The following is a 20,930-nucleotide window of genomic DNA, read 5'->3' on the forward strand; positions in this document are numbered from 1 at the left end:
TAAATATTCCACAACTCCATTAAAGTAACTAAAGACACTGAAGTAACTTATGAAAGACATTTTTCTCAGCATGTTCTGCACATGTAAAGTTGAAAGCTGTGACATAAAGAAACACAAACGTTTGTTCTTGTGAAGAGTCTTTTCACCAGAACAAACGTTTGTGTTTCTTTATCTACAACTTTACGTGTTTTGGTTTTCATGGCACCAAACCGTGAAAATCACACATTTCTCTACTTCCTGTCGGGTCGTGCACTTCAGACAGGGTGCAGGTTTTTAGCTGAGCAGCTACAGTGAAGAATTCCGCTTTAAAAAGGGTCTAAATAATATATTTTTAGATAAATTTAGGATCTCAGGGTTTCTGGAGACTTGGATGACGACAAACGAGCAGCACTTTAAGTATGTTTGGTTGTTTTCTCGCAGCCACTTCAGATGTTTAGCAGAACGCTGCAGCTCTGTTTTACTGTGAAGCTCCAGAACTGTTCTGTTCTGACACTTCACCTGACTTTCATCAACATGGAGGAGGAGATGACGAGTACATTTAAACCAGACGAAGAAAACATCTCTAACATCTCTGGTGGGCAAATAAACGACAAGAGAAACCTGGTGAATGCAGACAGAAGACTTTTAATTTGACAGCATTCATTCTGCAGGAAGTTGCCACAGCTGACATCTTTAAACGTTTCCCATCACATGAAGAGAATCTTTGGCTCCATTTCAGCCAGCGACCCGCAGAACAACTGGTCCACGTGTTCTGAAACACAAACCAGTTCCTTCAGGACGCAAACGGGCTCCTGCGCTGTTAAATAAAAATAAAATTAGCACTCTGAATGGCACGTTATCATCACATCAAACCCTTCACACCTTCAGCCAGGAGTCCGTCCTGACCAGCTGTAATGCCCCGACACACGGTAACGCTGCTGGACAGATGTTCGCTGAAAAGTTACTTAATAATCAGTTTCTCTGCTGCTGCTTCTGTTCAGAAAATCAACCCCTGAAATCAAAACACTGAACACACACGGCGTCCTCTGCCTTCCAACACCTGCATGTTACATCATTTTATCCTCCACCTGATTATGAGATGATCACGACACACAATCCAACAAAACAGTCTGAAGAGAACTGAGGGGAACAAAAACCGACATCATGATTCATTTAGCATCCACAACAAACAGCTTGAAACTGGAGATGAGTTTGGAGTCGCACTGACCCGCCAGCTTAGACACAAACAAGACTAAATAAAGATGGAGGACGATTAGAATCTGGGAGAGATAAATAAAATGTTTTTTTTTCCTATTTCACTGGACTGAGCAGCGTTCATGTGGGTCATCATCGACACACTGATTAATCTATCTGAGCGAAATCAACAAATATTTCATGAACGGTGACAAAAAACATTAAAAAGGTTGTAAAACTTCACATTAGAAAGTTTGAATCAACAATTTGACAAATCAATAATCAATTTTTCAAGCAAATTATGATAATATCTATTCTCAGGTGAGTTTTTGCGTCTCTTCTCTGTTTTACATCACGTTAAATCAAATGTTTTTAGATTCTGGACTGTTCTGGAGAGAATCATGAAGAAGTCTGAGAAACTGAGACCGACGATGAATCAGATCTTCTTTGATTTCTTGCTGAGAGTTTAAAGTTTAGACGATACGGTCCAAAAACCAAAGCGTGAAAACAATCAACAGTTTGGCACATGACCCGGTTCTGAACCCGAGTTCTGAACCCGAGTTCTGAACCTGATGTTTATTGCACAGCTCGAACAAATGAGCTGAAGGTTATTCTAACTTTGTTTTAATCTCTGGACTCATGATTCAGTCTGTTAAATTAAAAAAAGAAAAATAAAGAAAAAAGGAAAACTGCAAGTTCAGAGTCCAAGTCGACGTCTTCAGCCTGCTTGATTTATAAGTATTTAGTTTACCGTGATTAGTTTTTGTGGCTTTTCTCTGTTTTTATATCTTCAGATTAAGTGATTAAGTGTAAAAATGAGTGACATAAAGAGGCGATGCTGCACTGCGGAGCTGAAGCGTCCTACGTTTCTGTACGTATCCACGTTCACAGTTTAGTTGTGCAGAGCCGGGCTAACATTTGCTCCCTGTTTTCAGAAGCTAAGCTAAGCTAAGCTAAGCAGCTGCTGACTGTAGCTTTCTGTTCAACAGACACGAGGATGGAATCAATCTGAACAACAAACTTGCCAGCAGAATTATTCCTTTGATCAATTATCAACATTGCAGCGACTCATTTTCCTCCTGCGACCGATTGTTTTGGCTCCGGCAGACTCAGACGATCAATAAATAACACAACGCCAGGCTGTCACGGGCCTCCGATACAAACAACACACACACACACTGCCTAATTTCATGGTCCAGATGATCCTGTGGGGAACAACTTGAAGTGGACTGTGTGATGAGAGCGTATGTTTGGTGAGGAGCTGATGACCCTCCCATAAAGAAGCACTTTCCCTCCCTGCAGGTTTCACCGGTCACACAAGGGGCAGACTGAGCAAACATCGAGGAAACTTCATTTCAGCTCGAGCTGAATATTTTATGTGCAATCCAACGAGTCTTAAAAGGGTCCGTAAAGATGAATCAGCCCTCAGTGGAGCTTCTGATCGTTACAGCTCAGATCTGAGAGCAGCGGGATGCTTTTCTGTGTCTCAGCACGAAATCACGTCAAACTAACGCCAATAAAGAATAAATCCAATTTTAAAATACATGTCAATAAAGTGGGAGGAGCCTGGAGTTGGTGGACTTCTCTCTGAGAGAACATTCATAGTTTCTGTGCTGACATCCTCATATATCTTTCAAAATAAAAGCTCATGTGCAAGCTTCAACAGAACCATTAAATGACAGTACCAATGTTCAGAAAGTACACTATGTGGCCAAAAGTTTGCGGACACCTGCTGATGTGCTGCTGTTACAGCCTCCAATCTGTTTCCAGCCGTGAGACGGTTTATTTTCCAGATAATGTTCGAAGTAAATAAACTTTTCTTTATGGAAGTAAATACAGAAATAACTTCTCTTTCTGACTATTCTTTCATTAATCTCTTTTTCTCTGTGAAATACTGGACAGTTTCACCACTGCAGGTCTCTGGAGATCAGTGAAACAGTCAAACATTAAAACTGTGTGGAGAGGTCACACACAGATACTGCATCATTATCAGGGTGTTGGAAGGTTTGGATGTGGTTGTCGACGGGGGGGGGGATTTGCAATCAACACTTTTGGCCGCGACATTCTCCAGAGTGGAGCCAAAGAGCGACCGACCGCAGGGACGCCTCAGGAAACCTGAACCACCATCTGCCCCTCAAACATTCAAGACCTTTCTACATCTCTGTGTTCAGCTGGCAGTACGTTCGTAGCTTCTGTCTGCATCTCTGTGGTCTGAAGTTTAGTTTCTCTCCTGCATCCTTTACAGGTTCGTCATGTTTGCTCTTGAAAACATGCACGTCCTGATTATGCTGCTTAATAACTAAAGCTTTTAAATGACTAAATAACGGGAGGCTTTTAATCTGAAGAGTTTACAGGAAATCAAATGTGCACCAAATTAGCAGAGTTCTGTTGGCAGCTAATCTTCAGTAGCACTGCAGAGAGGAAGAGAGTTTACAGCCGCTCGTTTGATCGCGGCTCCAGACAAATGTGTCATCAGTTTAAAGCAGGTCGTCCTGCTGTCATGGAAATGCAAATCTCTTCTGTGCTCGAGTCAAACGGAGTCAAACTGAGCCGGTTGATGGAAAAGCCCCATAAAGTATGACTGTTTTCTGCCCATTAGAACTGACAGGTGGTGTTTGTCTGCTCACTCTGGGCCACGCAGTGTAGATTCAGTGAAACAGGTCAAGAGAAAAAGCATTTTCACAAATAATTGCATAATTGCAAACCCTTTAAGATAAAATAAAAAACTGATTGTTAGTAAAAATTCTGTCCAGCAGTCAGATAACGTGTCCTCATTCTGTCTTCTTCCCTCACCGGTCCTTTGTTGTTACAGTAAAAACTCAAAACCAGTGAAATCTATTTCATATATTAAAAAAAGATCAGTGTGTGACGGCTGATCTGTGGGGCGAACGCATGGAAGCAGACGAGGCCGGGCGTCATTCACTCTGATCATCTGTCCTTCACACTCGCTCATTCACTCAGACTGTAGGATCACAGCAACATGGCGGCTCCCCACCACGGAGATAAGGCAAAGCGAGAAGCAGCGCTGATGATGATGTCACTGCCGTCCTCTCTCTGCTCGCGCAGCACAAACCTGCTGCAGGCGGCTGAAGTTTCCTCTCATGTCTCGCAGCCGCAGCGACAAACTGCACATCAGCCCCAGAGATGCAGACAGACAGCTGCTGGTAGTCAGCAATTAATACTTAAAATAGAACGAGCAACCCACTTTTTTTTTTTTTTTTTTATAAAAATGCTCAAAAACTTTTAGTACTGAACCATCATCCTCAGCACCATTTGGATTTGTTAGAAAATTATAAGAAATTCTTTAAAAAGAACAAAGAGTCTGTCCTTGTGTCCGTTTCAGTGGAACTCCACAAACTCCTCCAGCGTTTTGGGGATCTGGTTGCGGTAGGTGATCTGGTGCTGCCGGACGGCGCGCGCTGCCAGGCACTTGAGGCTCATCTTCATCTGTGTCTTCAGCAGGATCTCCGACACGCCGGTGGTGCTCTTGTCAAGAGGCGTCTTCTTCTGCTTGTTGGTCATGTCCGTGTGGGCGCCGGCCTCCACCAGGTTAATGATGATGGCGTGCAGCGTCAGGAAGTCGCTGATGGGCCGGTTGTACTGGACGATGACGTGCAGAGGGGTGTTGCCTTCGTGGTCGACGGCGTTGACCTGCGCGCCGCAGTCGAGCAGGAGCTTGGTGACCTGGGCGCTGGGGAAGCTGCAGACATCGTTGGTGTGGAAGTCATCGACCGGCGTGGTGGAGCTGATGGCCAGGTGGAGCAGAGAGGCGCCTTCACGCGACCGTGGGTCCAGCTGGATCAGGTCGTAGATGTGCTTGTTGATGCGGGCGCGCTCCTCGTCTCCACAGGTGGTCTTGGTGGAGATGCAGGCGAGGTACAGAAACGTAAAAACATTTGACTCATAATTGTCCAGGGCCTGAGGCAGCTCGGATTCAGCCGCCGTGTCCACTCGAGCCATGCTGCGCTGGATCTCCAGCACGCTGCAGCTCAACACCTGCTCCACAGCCGTGGCCAGCACCTGCTCCTTCAGGTGGACCATCTGGGAGAACACCTGGGCGAAGCGCAGCAGGTCCTTGTGCGTGTTCCGGTTGCCTTTCTGCCGCAGACGGAGCGCGTGAAGCCACAGTTTGATGCACTGCTCAAACTCCATGTTATCAGCGTAGACGGCACCGCGGTAGATGATGGGATGTGACACGTCAATATTGTCCGAGCCCAAGATGCGCTCCCGGATCATCAGCCCCTCCATGTGCAGCGCGTCCCGGTCCACCCGGATGGCCTCCAGGTCTTGGGGTGTCCGGCACTCACGGCGCCCCCCATAAGCCTCGATGGGTGGCAGCAGCTCCTTGGTGATGATGTTTTCTGGGTCCCGGTAGCGCTCCATCATGGCCATGTGTAGGTACTGGTACGTCCTCTGGATGTCGTAGTTCTCCCGGTCATTGGCGAACGAGGCCCCCAGGAGTTCCAGGGCCTCGATGCGGCTGTGCGGGTCACAGTCGGCGTGGGCCAGCAGCAGCTCCACCACGTCTGCTTTGCAGCTCTCTGCAGCCACCTTCAGGGGCGTCATGCCGTGTCCGTTCACCACCATGGCTGCCTGACAGCGCACCAGCTCCTTCACTATGTCCAGATGACCCGCCTCAGCTGCAAAGTGCAGGGCCGTGGCCCCGCAGTGGGCCTTGGCATTAGGGTCCGCCCCCTGTTCCAGCAGGAACTTCACTACGTCCGTGTGGCCTTTATAGGCAGCGATCATCAGGCAGGTGTTGTTGTACTTGTTGGTGATGCTGATGTCGGCGTTGTGTTCCACCAGGTATCGGACGATGTCCAGGCGCCCGTCGAAACAGGCGGCCCTCAGGGGGGTGGAGTTGGTGATCGTGGTGTGGTTAACGTTGGCACGGTGACTCACCAGCAGGCGCACCACCTCAAAGTGTCCCGCTCCAGCGGCACACCACAGCGCCGTGGCCCCGTCGATGACGTAGCTGCAGGACAGACAGGAGACAGACAGCAGGTCAGGACACATATCGGTAATACCTCGTTCACATAACAGAGACTGTTCATGGTGTTAGATGTTGATACGGTGCATTACAGTAAATTAAGAACATCTCTTATGGCTTCAGGGCTGAGACCCAGTTATTAGAAAGCAAGGAGACTGAAAACAGAAAATCAGCTGTAGTTAAAATGAAAATCTTTGAACGGACAGCGATTAAATGAACCGATAAATAAAGTTAATCTTACTCAGGTTCTGTTCTTTAGTACAATTTTCAGGTACTTCTTTTTTTCTGCTACTTTAAACTTCCTCTCCACTACATTTATTTGATAACTTAAATTACTAGTTACTTTGTACATTTAGATTACTCTGTTTATAGGTTCCTAATTGTGATGTGTTACCAGTCAGATGGTGTTGTGGGCGGGACATGTGAGTTTAAAGGCAATCTGACAGAAAAGTCACAGATAATCGGTCGACTCCTACAGTAAAGTGATGTCATTTTCAAAAAGGTTTAACGTGCAAAGCCTTAAAATATCACAATATCAGGATAAATATCACATGAAGTAAGTTTGGTTTTACAAGTTGAGGTGACACACTTCACACGGTGACCTATGAATAACTGAAGGAAAGGTGTGAACTCTAATAACATCTTTATTTTAAGTTGATGATCAATATAATATAGTTTATCTTAGTCTATCTATCTATCTATCATCATTACCACAGCAGTCAGAGCAGAATGCATCATTTGAAACTGGGTGAAAACATGTGCTGTGACATCACTGAGTGGGCGTGGCCAGCAGCCCACCGAGCTGACAGGTTCTGGTTTCTGTGGAGTCTCATTTCATTTCATAACGTTTCCAAACAAAACCATCGTTAAGGTTACAAGACGTTAATAATGATCCTGTCACAGAAAAACTAAACGACACTTTCAGTCTGACCGGACATCTTCGTCACATTAATGACTTTAAAAAGCAGATTAGCTCGCTGACGTGCAGTTCTACATTAGTTTGCTGTTTTAACATGAATCACAAAGGCTTCACCTGCAAAATGTGTTTAAATACTGAAGATTACAAACGTAGAGAACGACAGTGACGTGAGATTGTCTCTGTTCACCGTTTCTGTACTCGAGCAGGAAGATTTAAAAACTTTCTGATCAATAACTCAGAATTCTTTGATTGTTTTCCATTTAGACCAGAAATAATTTGGTTACAAACAAAAATGTTTATGTTCAATAAAATGATTCCAGGATGTGTTTGTGCGATTTTAATCTATATCTTACAGTGTTAAGTATAATTTGAGGATTATTGAGATCATTTAGTGAATTGTGATCATGTCAGACAGGATCATTGTGACGAGACATTTTCATATCGTTCTGTGACCTGAAGTCCAAACCTGAGGATGTTCTGTAACGGTGCTGGTTTTAAGATGAACGGCCGTTTATCTGCTGACAATACAACAATCTCTTTATATTGATACACGACCAGTGTGGCCTTTTCAGGACCAATACCGATACAGATGATTAGAAATCATCGAGACTGAATACTGATGTTCATTTGCAGTAAAAATTCAAATCTTAGTGTCAAAATGTTGAGCAACCATCGATGAAATAAACCCAAGTACACTTTACTCAAACACTGTTCTTAAGTTAGATGTTCTGATGCTTTAAACTTCCTCCCAACATTCATTATCATACAGTAACACTAGTTACTTTGCAGATTCAGATTACTCAGTGTTACCAATCAGATAGTGTTGTGAGCGGCCGTTAATCATTGAGATCGATTATCAAACTGAAATAAAAAAAAAACTTTATTGTCCCCCGGGGGGCAATTAAAGTCCACCAGGTGTCCTCGGTCCGACCCCCCTCCGAACCCGAGGACTGGTTCTGGTATTCAGCCCACCCTCACTGACATAACTTGAGTTAAAAGACTTGTTGTTTACCCGTCGAACCGAACCGTGCCCGTCTGTTCGGTGTCCACCCTGTAGTGGTCCAGGAGCAGCCGGACCACTTTGTCGTGCCCGTTCCGGGCTGCGATGATCAGAGGAGTGGACCTCTGCCCGGCGAGCTGGGTCACATAGCCCAGCAGGTACTGGGTCTCCCCCTCGGAGTGGTTGAGCAGCAGCGCGGCCAGGGTCAGGACTCGGCCCTCGCTGGCTGCCTTGTACACGTAACCGGCCAGAGACTCCATCTGAGCCCGACAGGTAGCCAGGACCTCCGCTTTCTTCGCAACTGGCGCCCGCAGTGTCCAATCCTCCAAAGCGAGCCGCCTCCCATTAAAATGTCGAAAATGGCCCCAGTGCATACATGAAAACTGTAGCTTCTCCGTTATGGCCACAGGAGAAACTTAACTTAACTAGTCTGGTGAAGCTTTACAGCCTAAATCGTCCGATACCGACCGTCCAGCTTCTGGGTTTCTGTCTCCAGACGCCGAGTTTCAGGCGTCAGCTGAGGGAGCTAGCCGGTTAGCTAGCGTGCTAACGTTAGCGAGCAGCTCAACAAACCGACACGTCGGAGTTCCGAGTGGGATTCAAACTCACCGGCGGTTTGTTACCCGCCGCCAACAACCACCTGCTGCTGCTGTTTGTGTCTAAAAATTAAAAAAGGCCAAAGATTTGAGAAACAACACAGCAGCACTTTCACCCTTTGATATCTAGTCATTTGCCGGAAGTTGCCGTTCAACGTAAAAATACCTCCGACTGGAACACTCCATCTGATATCCGTTCCTGGCGTCTTTTTTTTTTTTTTTTTTTTTCCAAGCTTTATTTTACAGTTTCAGTGAACACAAAATGCGCAAAGGAATAAAAAAACAAAAAAGAGAAAATAGAAAGAAAAATAAAAACATAAACGAAAAAGTATAAAGAGGCTCGTGAAAAAAATAAACATTTAAATATCTTTTTAAGCTAGAAAATGATTTTATAAATGACATTGAGATTTGTTGTGTTAAAGTTTATTTATTAGGATAAAACTCCTTGAGATGTACCATCTCGTTTTCGAGGGGGTCACACAATAACCCCCATGTAACACAATAACTACATTACAGAGACGTGACAGAAAAATAAAATAATATAGTAAATAGATAAAAATAGAAATAAATAAATAAATAAAAACCAAATGAAATAAAAATACAATTATCAATAAAACAAGGTACATCAAACAAGCAAAAACAAAACAAAAAACAAAACAAAAGACAAACCACATACATTAAATTCATCAAAACATTGGTATTTTTTCATTTCAACCAATCACTGTTTTCTTTGTGACTTGGATCTCATTCTTCTACCTGATGTTTGTAACCTGAGCCGCCATCAGTCACATGTTGCCCCACTTTTCCTTCGCTCACATTAAAACAGGTTTAACAGATATTCGTGGTATTTACAGTGAACCCCAGTGGGAGCATAAGCTTCTAACTGTGTCCATCTGAGCCCAGATTAATGCTGTCTAATAAAACATGGGGAGCAGGTTTATACAGATTACAGGCTTATCTGCTGGCAGATGAACCTGCAGTTTAACTCCTGCACAGAGGCTGAGGGATTTATCGGGACATAATTCAGTTTTGTTGCAGTTCAAGGGAGTAACCATCTTTTTTTACAGCTTCAGAGGAAACAATGAGGAGGGAAACATCAAGAACACATCTCAGAGGAGGATTTATATGTGAAATCTCATCAGGATGAACGATGGAAGAGGTCTGGAGGCCGCAGCATCAGGATTCTCACCACAGTTGACCTAATTGGCTCTGATTGACTCTCTGATATCTGTGTGCTATCAGGCCTGTGACACTGCAGCTGTGGTGTGATAACAGTCAGATTCCTGCTGTTACAGAGAGACGGTGACCTGGAAAAGAGAGATGCAGCCGTCCATCCGGAGGAGACAGAACTCAGCTCTGCACGCAGCAACTTTCATGAGCAGGTTGGTAAAATTAACTTTCATCATCAGACAGACTCAGAGTCAGTTATTATTACAGGTGTCTGTGAATAATCACACAGTTCTCTTCAAACATGCAGATCCTGTTTTTCTTTTATGGCAACAAAACCACAAAAGTTCCTCCAGAGTTTGAAAAACTGTGCGTCACTTTATTCAGATGAGTTTGACCTTCCGAGTGTTTCAGGTCACGAAAACTGAGAACTTCCATCAGCGGAGGAGATCATGACTGGATTGATATTTTTGGGTGAACTGTTCCTTTAACGTCTCATTCTACACAAACAAGGTTACAACATTATTTTCAGAATCATCACTGTAACTTTCACAACTTTAATCTTAAAATCTGAAAAGTTCTGTCCTCTTCATTCTTCACTCAGCACGAAAACAGACGCTGAACTTTTTTGTTTTGCCTGTAAAAAGAAGTAAAAGCTGAATTTTGGGTTCCATCTTTAAACTTTAAACCGTGCTGCAGTATTCATGACTGGCTCCTCTCTGAGTATTTGACTGTGGATGTGATTATATAGTGAACGCTGAATCAAACTGAAGCAGGACATCATATCTGTCCTCTGCCGGGCGTGTGACAGACGAACAGCAGAGATTAGAGCTCAGGTGTTGGAGGATTTGGAGGCAGAGGTCACAGCTTCCTCCGGCTGCAGGTCTGTTCAGTCCTCTCTGCTTTTTAAATACACCACTTCCTCTGTCAGCAGACGCCTTCAGGACTGTTTAGTCATGTTAGCAGCGTAGCTCTGTAAATGTATGACTGTCCGCTACACAGACACATACCACTGGACTTACTGTGGTTCTGTTCTGTTCTGTTCTGTTCGAGGACCAATAATTGAATAATTCATGATGATGGACAAGATAATCTTCAGATCTTTTCAGGCGTGATGCTCTGATGCATCTGATCTAAAATGTTATTAAGAGTTTTAAAATAACTTTCAGCATCTTCCTGCTGCTCCCTGTGTTTGAGTGCACTCGTGATGAAGAAGCATTTTAAAATATAATCTGCATTTATACTGTTGGTGTAAAACTGTACTGAACACATCACCATGTTGACCTGATGGTGGCGCTGGATGGCAAGAAATCTCATGGACACCCATCAAATAGTTTAGATAGTCACTAAAAACAAATGAAGCTCTTGAGGAACAATCAGTCTGTGGGATTCATCCTCTGGGGAACATGAGCGTCATGAAACCTGAGCGGCTGAAAACATCGTCCGGCTGTTTGTTCTGTCTTGGTCCTGAAAGTGTGACGTGTCCCGGAGCGGAGCTGTGGCTCTCCTGATAACACTTTAATGACTGCGCCTTTTTTTGTGTGATCTATTATTCGCTTCATGTTTTTGGATCTCGTCGCTCTCCTTCTTATCTCAGCAGATTTTGGCTTTTTTTCTGAGCCTCTGATCTCAAACAAATCCCATCATGCATTACAGGATTTGCGCTCTGCACCCAGCAGCCGGTCGGGTCTCCGATTGCATCGTTAGCTGCTCCAGTAAATCATGAATCCATCCGTCATGTCTCTGTGTTCTGCAGCCGCTCGGCCGGTTCTGTGGAGATGGAGGAGGTTCTGTCGAAGCCCCGGTTCCACCTGGACCTCTGGCTCGCTTTCACTCTCCAGAACTGGATCCTGGATGTGGGCCGGCCTGTTGTCACGGTAACAAGATGATGAGTGGCGTTAAGTGCTGCAGGAGAAATGTGTTGTTTTATTGATCAGCGAGTTTATTTGAGGGAAAAAACATGATTTTGTGTTTTCAAGAGTTCTTTCACGCAACAACTTGTTACTGCTGAACGTCTAAACAAGCTTATTAGTTTAGGTAAATGTGTGACATCACCTGTTTCTCACTGAGCCCCGCCCACTTTAAACCAATGAGAAGAGAAGAAATCTGTGCAGTGAAAGAACTCAACTAGAACCTCAGCAGAACTTCTGTGCGAGCTCCTCCCTCACAGGAGACGCTGGCTGAGAAAATAAGTTTTGGGACCTTTAAACTTTTTTTCTGGGTTCAGACTTCCTCAGCAGAACCATCTGGTTCACACAGACGGCTCATAATAAAAGTATTCCTGAGAGAAGCTACACTCCCTTCATCTGGTTTGAAATGGATATAAATCTTAAATGTTATTTGAGTCTTTAAAGGAGAAATGAAACATGAGGTGGATGTTTCCTGCAGCTCGTCCTCCCTGCAGACTGGACTCCTCTGAACCGTCCCGGTGCTGCAGAATATCTCCACATCCTGTACAACATCAGCACGCCGCTCATACTGCTCAAAGTGACTGCGACACAACACACACTGAATAACAATAATAACAATAATCACATTTATTATATATTACAATATATTAGTGTAGTCACACTGATCACAGTCAAACATCTGTCTGTACAGATGCTTGAACGCAGCCCGAGGACGCTGCCACGCACCGCCGTCCGCCTCGGCGTCATCACCGTTGTTATGGGGACCAGCCTCCACCTGGTGGCCGACTCCATCACTCGCCGGCTGATGCTGATTGGCTACCAGCTGCACCTGTCGGTCAGAGAGAACCCGGTCCTGAAGAACCTCAACCCGTCCTCTCTGGTAGGTGCTGCGTCACAGAAACCTCAGAAATACATTTGTGATTCCTTCAGGTCTTTTTTTTAGTTACACTAGTTTTCAGAGAGATGGAACACACATGAGCCCGTCCAGACCTGGTTCTGACATCTGTCCTGAGTGATCCGATCCTGAGTGACCACTCGTCTACACTGAGACAAACAGACTCCATGTTTCTACTCAAAGACAGACAGAAGTTCATGTAGAACATTTGCTGAATGAACAAGAAGGTCCAAATAATGCAGAATGAGTCAGAGACAGAGTTTCACAGAGTTTATAAAGTGTCTCCAACTCAACAACTCACTAAACTGACACATTTGTTAAGGGAGTCTGGGGACTTTCTCCACCACTCCAAAACGTTGCTGTTAAATGTTGATTATTATTATTGTTGTAATGACTCTTTGTCATTTTGAGATTTGGTGTCAAGAGCTCAGTCCGGCACAGAGAACAGGACCTCTGGAATAAGTATTCAATCTTTTTATTCTCAGAAAACCAGAGAGGTAAAAACAATGTTTTAAATAAATAATCCACATTTTTCTTCAGAGTGTCCTTGCAGAAATGGATCAGTACACAGGAAGTGTTCAAACACGGCACACGGGACTGGACAAAAACTGAGCTGTCCAAAAATACAAGAGATCAAAAACACACGAGAGACAAAGACAGGAGAAATGTGTTGTTTTATTGATCAGCGACTTTATTTGAGGAAAAAAACAGTTGTGTTTTTAAGAGTTCCTTCACCCAACACCTTGTTACTGCTGAACGTCTGAAAATGAGCGGTCCAAAAAGATCAAAAACACACGAGAGACAAAGACGAACTGCTGATGTGACGGGGAGCAATATACACAAGAGGAGGGATAATGAGACAGACCTGAAAACACAAGACAACAAAACCTTCACGAGACGAGACGAGACGAGACGAGACGAGACGAGACTGTGGATGTTTTGTTCTGCTCATTTAAATTCTGCGTTGTTGTTTATGTTTGATTCACGATTACTCAAAGTGAAATATCAGACTGAGAGCATAGTGTCCGCTTCAGTCAGCAGAGACGAGTGAAGGAAGTAAAGAACATGTTTATTCCAGCAGATGATGTGATGATGAGTCCTGTCAGAAAGTCTTTGAATGAACTGAAGGCACACACAGAAAAAATACATGTACAAGAAAAAAAGATACAACTACATCTTATTCAGTAGGAAACATGTTTGTACGCGTCTGGTGTTCTGAGAATTAAACTCCTGAATCTCTCACTGGTCATAAAAGATTTACAGCACTGGACAGAAACAGAGACAGGAAGCAGTGAGGGAACTCTTACAGCTGTGAATATGTATATATGCTAAAATATTCATAATGTGAAACAGAAGTTAATCCCGATGTGAGTAAATTTACAGAGAAGGGATCTTAAACTATGATTATTATCACAGCTGTACAGGTTTGTCTTGTTCAGTCAAACTGATTAAAATGAATTCATTTGGGGAAAGTGTGAAAAACAAATTCAGCGAAAATTGGATTTCGTGACTTTCCCGTCACATTGTGTCAGAAATAAGAACAAAACAAAGAAACATCAGCAGCAAGTTTTTAAATTCTCCTCTAAAGACACGACACAGAAGACGACCTCCGTCTTCACACTGATGAACGTCGTTTTATTTTGCAGATCGACGCCTTCGAGCTTCTGTTTTACTACGACGACACTCTGGGTCATCTGATGTGGTGAGAACAACCCGAATCATTACGTATGTTCAGACTGTCGCACCAACAGAACCACAGAACTCAGAGATTAAAGGACACGTTTGAACTTCCTGTCGGTGGCTCTCAGCTCATTGGTTCCTCCTGATGACGTAAATCTTTAAACACCAATAAAAACTCAGCGTAGTTTTTAATCAGACCAACAGGAGGAGGTCGTGAACCTGCTGGGGACTGAATCCACATTCAGCTGGTGTTCAGGGTGACGGAGGAGCAACAACTCGTCCGTGTGTTTTTAATGAAGCTGTCAGAGTGATTTGTTGTCTTTCGTTTATTATTTTGCTGATAGCAGATATGATTATTTTAATGAGTCCAGATGTTTGCCTGGGTTGTGAGTCTGGTAGCATTTTGTTTACTTTAGTTTAATTACTTCCGTGTTTAGTTTTGTCTCGTTAGTGTCTCAGTGACGGACAGGTGAGGGACCATGATGCACCTGGGTGGGGCTGGTGGTTCCTTTGCTTGCTTTTTTTCAACATGTCGACGAGAAGAGAAACATCAACGTGTCCTTTAAAGCTTTTGTTCGTCAGTGATTCTAACTGGAGGTCAGACATACTTTTAATGAAGTAAAGGAACCAACACAGCGATGTAAAGATAAAAGTACAGAAGAATTGTGTTTATGAAATGCTTTTTAAAACAGAACATGAAGACTTAAATATGATGTTTTGTTATAAATTCATACAGTCGATGAGTCTCTGAGTAGGTCGACAGAATCAGAACAGTGTTTGGGTTCGTGGTGGATGCCGCCTGAGATATGAGCTGTGGTTACTCTTTCTCCTGCAGGTATGTTCCTCTCTTCCTCGTCCTCTTCCTCTTCTTCAGCGGTTGTTTCAGTCACAGGAAACAGGAGGAGAAGACGCCGGCAGCAGCGTGGATGCTACTCATCCCCAACGCCGCCTACTACTGGTCAGACTGCCTCCCGACTACACAACACCGGCTCGGCTCGGTCCCCCGTCCCTCCTCTTCCCTGGCCCAGTTAAAACAATCTATGTTTGCATTTACACGTCATATAGTAACAATAAGGTGAAACATAAACCATGAAATTATCAAAACCATACATAAAAACATTAAAACCAGCAGACAGGAAAACAAAACATCGATCCATACGCCTCGTTTATTTTCCCGTCTCGTCTCTTCAACTGCTTCTAAAACGTTTTGATGTCAGGAGAGATATTTTTCAGAAGACGACTCTTTAAAGTGGAAGAATGTATGTGTTGTATCACCTCAGAGAGAAAAACCTCACAGAGCAGTTTATAAATCAATAAATCAACAGTGAGAAACAGACGGAGTCACCGAGGACAACCACGTTCTCTGGAGTGGCGATTAACTGATCCATCTGTGGCTGCAGGTGCATAAATCTACATTCAGTGTGTGTTAGGAGATTTCACTGAACCGTCTGAGGAGGAAAAGCTCGACCTGCATTGTTCACTTGACTTGACTCCACTCACTTTAGATTCTGAGCCATGCAGACAGACGTCCAGCGGGACGGCAGCAGACAGAGATTAGATTCCTTCTTCATCGACATTTAACACAATCTGAAGAGCTCAGGGGTCGGCTGGCAAAGACAAACCAAACAGAAACTACTTTAAAGATTATCTCCAAGGATCCGAGACGGCTTTATTTCCTGTGAAGCTCCAAAAATGTTTTGTGGATTGCTAAACTTTATCCGACTGGGACGAGATGAGCAGACAGATATTTGTCAAAGTCAGCAGGATTCATCCTCTGGGTGCCAAACGTTTGAACCAAATGTCTTCACAGTCCGTCTGGTAGTGTTGACATGTTGGAGTCTGGAGTAAAGTGGTGGAGCGAGACACAAACGCAGAGTCAGAAACATGCTTTACTTTAACATCGGTATATAAAGTGACTCTCAGAGGATCAGCTGTGACCTCTTGATTCTGTTTGTTAGAGTGACGTCTGACGAACACTACACCTGCACCTGAGGCTGTGTGTGTGTGTGTGTGTGTGTGTGTTTGTGTGTGTGTCCAGGTGTCAGTAATTATTGATCAGGTAGTTCTCAGGTGTTGCTGACTAATTACTCTACTCGTGGAGGACAGCACTTCAGGATGAAAGCAGAATTAAAGTCAGCACTTTAATCACAACTAATGAATCCTCCACATTCCTGCTGACTGTAGTTTGGAAAATAAAACTTCATTTTGAAGACGTTTTACTTTTCATTTGTGTTTCTAACACTTAATTTTTTGTCCGGGCAGTTTAATGTGAATATTCAGCTCGTTCACGCGGTGAATGTTAAGCCTCGTTTAGAGACTGTTGATAGTAACATCTTTCCTGAGAGTTATAATAGATCTTTATGTGTTCTTCAACAAATGGAATTAAACTTTAATTCAAGATTCCACACAAATTTAGTCCAAATTTGACCAGAATTTGGTGTTTTCAGATTCAATATCAAAGATTTGAGCACCAGCTGCTGAAAAACTGCGTTAATTGAGGCTCATGATGTGAAACATTTTACAAAAAACAACAAGACACGTTTCACACAAACTAAATCTCCAGTTTTGTCGCCACAAACACGACTGGAAAAAGTCCTGATGGCTCGTCAAAAATATCCAAATTTCTTGCAGTGAAATGTGTCGGCGTCTAATAAAAATGGTCTGATTTGGAGCTAAAAACACGTCAGGGAAATGTTTCCATGTCCATCAGAATTTCTTGTGACAAACTGGTAAATGTCTGATATCTTGTTAAAACGTCTGGTTTTGTTGCGTCAAACACGACCACATGTTGTGTTGTCTATTCAAAAAGATATCCAGATGACTTGTAACAGACGGGCTGTAATCGTCACTCACAAGACAAGAAATGTCCTAAAGTCTCCTCAAAAATATCCAGTTGTCTTGTCAAAATGAACGAAACAAACAAGTGTTGAAATGCACTCTTGAATGTCGCTGACTGGCTCGGCCCGGCTGCCACAGCACCTCCACCTCCTCCATCACCTCCATCACCTCCACCTCCTCCATCACCTCCACCTCCTCCATCACCTCCATCACCTCCATCACCTCCATCACCTCCATCACCTCCACCTCCTCCATCACCTCCACCTCCTCCATCACCTCCATCACCTCCATCACCTCCACCTCCTCCATCACCTCCATCACCTCCATCACCTCCATCACCTCCACCTCCTCCATCACCTCCATCACCTCCACCTCCTACATCACCTCCATCACCTCCATCACCTCCATCTCCTCCACCTCCTCCATCACCTCCACCTCCTCCATCACCTCCATCACCTCCATCACCTCCATCACCTCCACCTCCCCTCCTCCATCACCTCCATCACCTCCATCACCTCCACCTCCTCCATCACCTCCATCACCTCCATCCACCTCCATCACCTCCACCTCCTCCATCACCTCCATCACCTCCACCTCCTCCATCACCTCCACCTCCTCCATCACCTCCATCACCTCCATCACCTCCATCACCTCCACCTCCTCCATCACCTCCATCACCTCCACCTCCTCCATCACCTCCATCACCTCCACCTCCTCCATCACCTCCACCTCCTCCATCACCTCCATCACCTCCATCACCTCCACCTCCTCCATCACCTCCACCTCCTCCATCACCTCCACCTCCTCCATCACCTCCATCACCTCCACCTCCTCCATCACCTCCATCACCTCCATCACCTCCACCTCCTCCATCACCTCCACTTCCTCCATCACCTCCACCTCCTGTAGTCCTGCAACATCAGTGTCGGTTGGGCTTGAACCCGTGACTCTCTGCTCACAGACCCACTGACCCTCCCTGTGCAGGGGCGGTTCTAGGGGGAGCCAACAGGGGCCAGTGCCCCGTAACTCTGAGTCTGGACCCCCCTGTGGCCCCCTGACAGGGAGTCTGCATTAATAATACAATGACAGATTTCTTGCAATGATTTTGTTCTGAAGGGAAAGGCAGAAATAAAGTGTCTCAGCAGTTTACTACCCAATCAAAATTGTTGAAATTGTAAACACTGTTTTGTCTGAATGAGGGATTTATCCTTTTTTCTGGGTTGTATGTGCCCCCTAACAAAAAAGCCGGCCCCAACCTGGCCCCCCTATTAAAACTGGTCTAGAACCGCCACTGTCCCCGTGTCTCCCATCAGGTACCTGATCACTGAGGGACAGACCTTCATCCTCTTCATCTTCACCTTCTTCGCCATGATGGCCACAGTGATGCACAAGAGGAGGCGGGGCATGGTTCCCGACGGCAACGGCCTCCTCACGCTCTACAGGTAGGTGTGAACACTGGCTGACGAGAATCTGAATCTCAGAATGCTTCATCGTGATGTGACGCTCTGTTGATCCACATGAGTCCGAGCTGTCTGTTGGTAGTTTCTCTGCAGCTCTGGTCCTGGTGGCGGTCTGGGTGGCCTGGCTGTGGAGCGATGGCGTCCTGAGGAAGAAGCATTCCGGGCTGATCTACGTCCCACAGCCTCGCTGCGTATACACACTGTACCTGCAGCAGAACAACCACACGTAACACACCTGCTGCTGCAAACACAGCCTCCTCCAACAGAATCAATGTGTCTGTAATCGGACCAGATGAAGGCAGAACCACAGGCTCTGCTCTGCAGCCAGACGGGTGTGAACGGACCTCCACTGCTCTGCTAGTGATGTTCAAATGTTGTCTCAGTCTCTATTCACAACGGATACTGTGGAGACCGAGCTGACCTGCTGTTGGAGCTGCTCCTCATGTATTTACTTTATATGGATTTTCCATTATTCTCATCTAAACTGGGCCCAGTGTGTGACCCCGACCCGGTGAGCCCCCACTGGGTTTAACTGTTGTTTTTCATCTTGTCTTATCTGAAAAAGATTTGCCTTGTTCCAGAGACATCATTTAATCCTACAGCTCTACGGCTCGGTTCAACAGCAGAGACGCTGTTCGCTGTATTTGTTTCCCACACGTCTGCTTCTCCTGTCAAACCACCAGATAAAGACAGAAACCCTCTTCAGTCGTGGGTGAGAGGAAGGATCCAGAACAACTGGAGAGAAGAGAACAATAACAATATAATAACAGGCTGACGATGGACCGACTCCAGCCTGAGGCGACGACATGAAGGGGGAGAGATGCTGATATTCTTCCTCTTCTTCTTCTTTTTCTTCTTCTTCTTCTTCTTCTTCCTATTATTATTATTATTATGATATATATTCACGTATGTGCACATATATTTTATTGACGTCATGTTTTCTTCCTTTACTTTATTCATCACCTGTCGCTCCTGACGCATCCTCTGTATGTCTCATTGTTTTTGTGTTATTGTCTGTGTATTTTGTGAATCTTTTGTCTAATTTCTGCCCTGTTTGTTGTTGGTTTTTTTTCACGTTGCACTAATAAAGAAACCCCCTACGTATGTTTCTGAAAATCACTGATATGTTGTAAGATTTTATGTTAAGACGGCACTGTGCTATGGTCTGGTTAGGTTTAGACACAGAAACCACCTGGTTGGAAGAGGAAAAGATCGTGTTATCGTGTTATGATGCCACAAATATGGCTGAATATTGTCCTGACGCGATGTTGTGACATCATCATCACCTCCACTTCCTGACATGAAATACGGCTCATCATGTAGAAATGCTGTATGTATTAAATTTACAAATTTGAACGTATAGTTGTTTACAGAAATAAAGTGAATGTTTCCTGAATGTGTGACGTTCAGCTGTGTTTCCTCTCAGCAGCTCAGGAGCGAAGGTTTTCTTGCGGATCTCTTAATGGTAAATGATTTTGCAGCTTTGAGGAGGCGTGTGGCGAATCACAGCTCTGTCACACAATTTGGAGGCAAAAACATCGTGCATGTGGAACATTAAGGTTTATCCCATTCAGCCGTGCAGCAGCTACACGTCATCGTGCTCAACACGTCATCAATCCACCTTAGAGGAAGCGCACAGCCAGATTTCTACACCCACAGCAACAGAAATAGAGCAGAATGTAGTAATGAGGATGAGGTTTGTTTGTTTTTTACGGAGGGACACACAATTAATCATCTGGCGAGGACACAACTGAACTCTGTCACGCTGCCGTCTGCACAGCTCTGAACATCAGCTTCTCTGAACATCTGTTCCAACAAGACTGAATAAATCTGCATTTTTTCTCATTTGGCTGCTTGTTCTGTCTTTTAATCCACAGCTGAAGGCAACAGGTTTACATTTACTCCTCTGGGAATTCATTCTGGGAAATGCAAATTGATGTGGAAGCATCAGGAGAGACGTCAGATTTAAAAAGCAGCATGTTACTGATTCAGAATGATGCGTATAAAAAAGTCGGACTCATGATGGACAGTTTTATAAAAGAAATAGAAAATTGAAGCTGAAGTTGGATTTCTTGATTTCTTTAAATCCAATCACAGTCGTCTTGGCAACACAAAGCTCAGGGTGCCGGCTGAAACCCCTGGCAGAACATCTGTACCACTGGTGACGGGTTGGTGTGGGAGTGACCCACTATTTTACCCACTAGTTAGCTCGGACGTTGCTAATGTTGTTGGGCCAGCAGCAGGATTACAACCACAGTCTTCTTCAGTCCAAGTACAACAGTGTTGTTGATAGCGTGCGACA

The 20,930-nt window shown here is 44.5% G+C and overlaps 2 protein-coding genes across 2 annotated transcripts; one reads left to right on the plus strand and one right to left on the minus strand.

Moving 5' to 3' along the window:
* Positions 1-604: 604 nt before the first annotated feature.
* On the minus strand, positions 605-8,851 carry fem1b (fem-1 homolog b). Its single transcript, XM_030426341.1, has 2 exons — positions 8,095-8,851; positions 605-6,148 (listed from the first exon to the last, which is right to left on the minus strand). The coding sequence occupies exons 1-2, from the start codon at positions 8,454-8,456 to the stop codon at positions 4,513-4,515; spliced, it is 1,998 nt and encodes a 665-aa protein (XP_030282201.1). The 5' UTR covers positions 8,457-8,851; the 3' UTR covers positions 605-4,512.
* A 930-nt stretch (positions 8,852-9,781) lies between these two features.
* cln6b (CLN6 transmembrane ER protein b) lies at positions 9,782-20,024 on the plus strand. The gene is made up of 9 exons (XM_030425042.1): positions 9,782-9,837; positions 9,921-10,060; positions 11,602-11,722; positions 12,234-12,332; positions 12,447-12,635; positions 14,297-14,352; positions 15,166-15,288; positions 18,482-18,610; positions 18,711-20,024. The coding sequence occupies exons 2-9, from the start codon at positions 9,999-10,001 to the stop codon at positions 18,856-18,858; spliced, it is 927 nt and encodes a 308-aa protein (XP_030280902.1). The 5' UTR covers positions 9,782-9,837; positions 9,921-9,998; the 3' UTR covers positions 18,859-20,024.
* Positions 20,025-20,930: the final 906 nt, after the last annotated feature.

This window comes from Sparus aurata, chromosome 8 (assembly GCF_900880675.1).
Source record: "Sparus aurata chromosome 8, fSpaAur1.1, whole genome shotgun sequence".
NCBI lineage: Eukaryota > Metazoa > Chordata > Actinopteri > Spariformes > Sparidae > Sparus > Sparus aurata.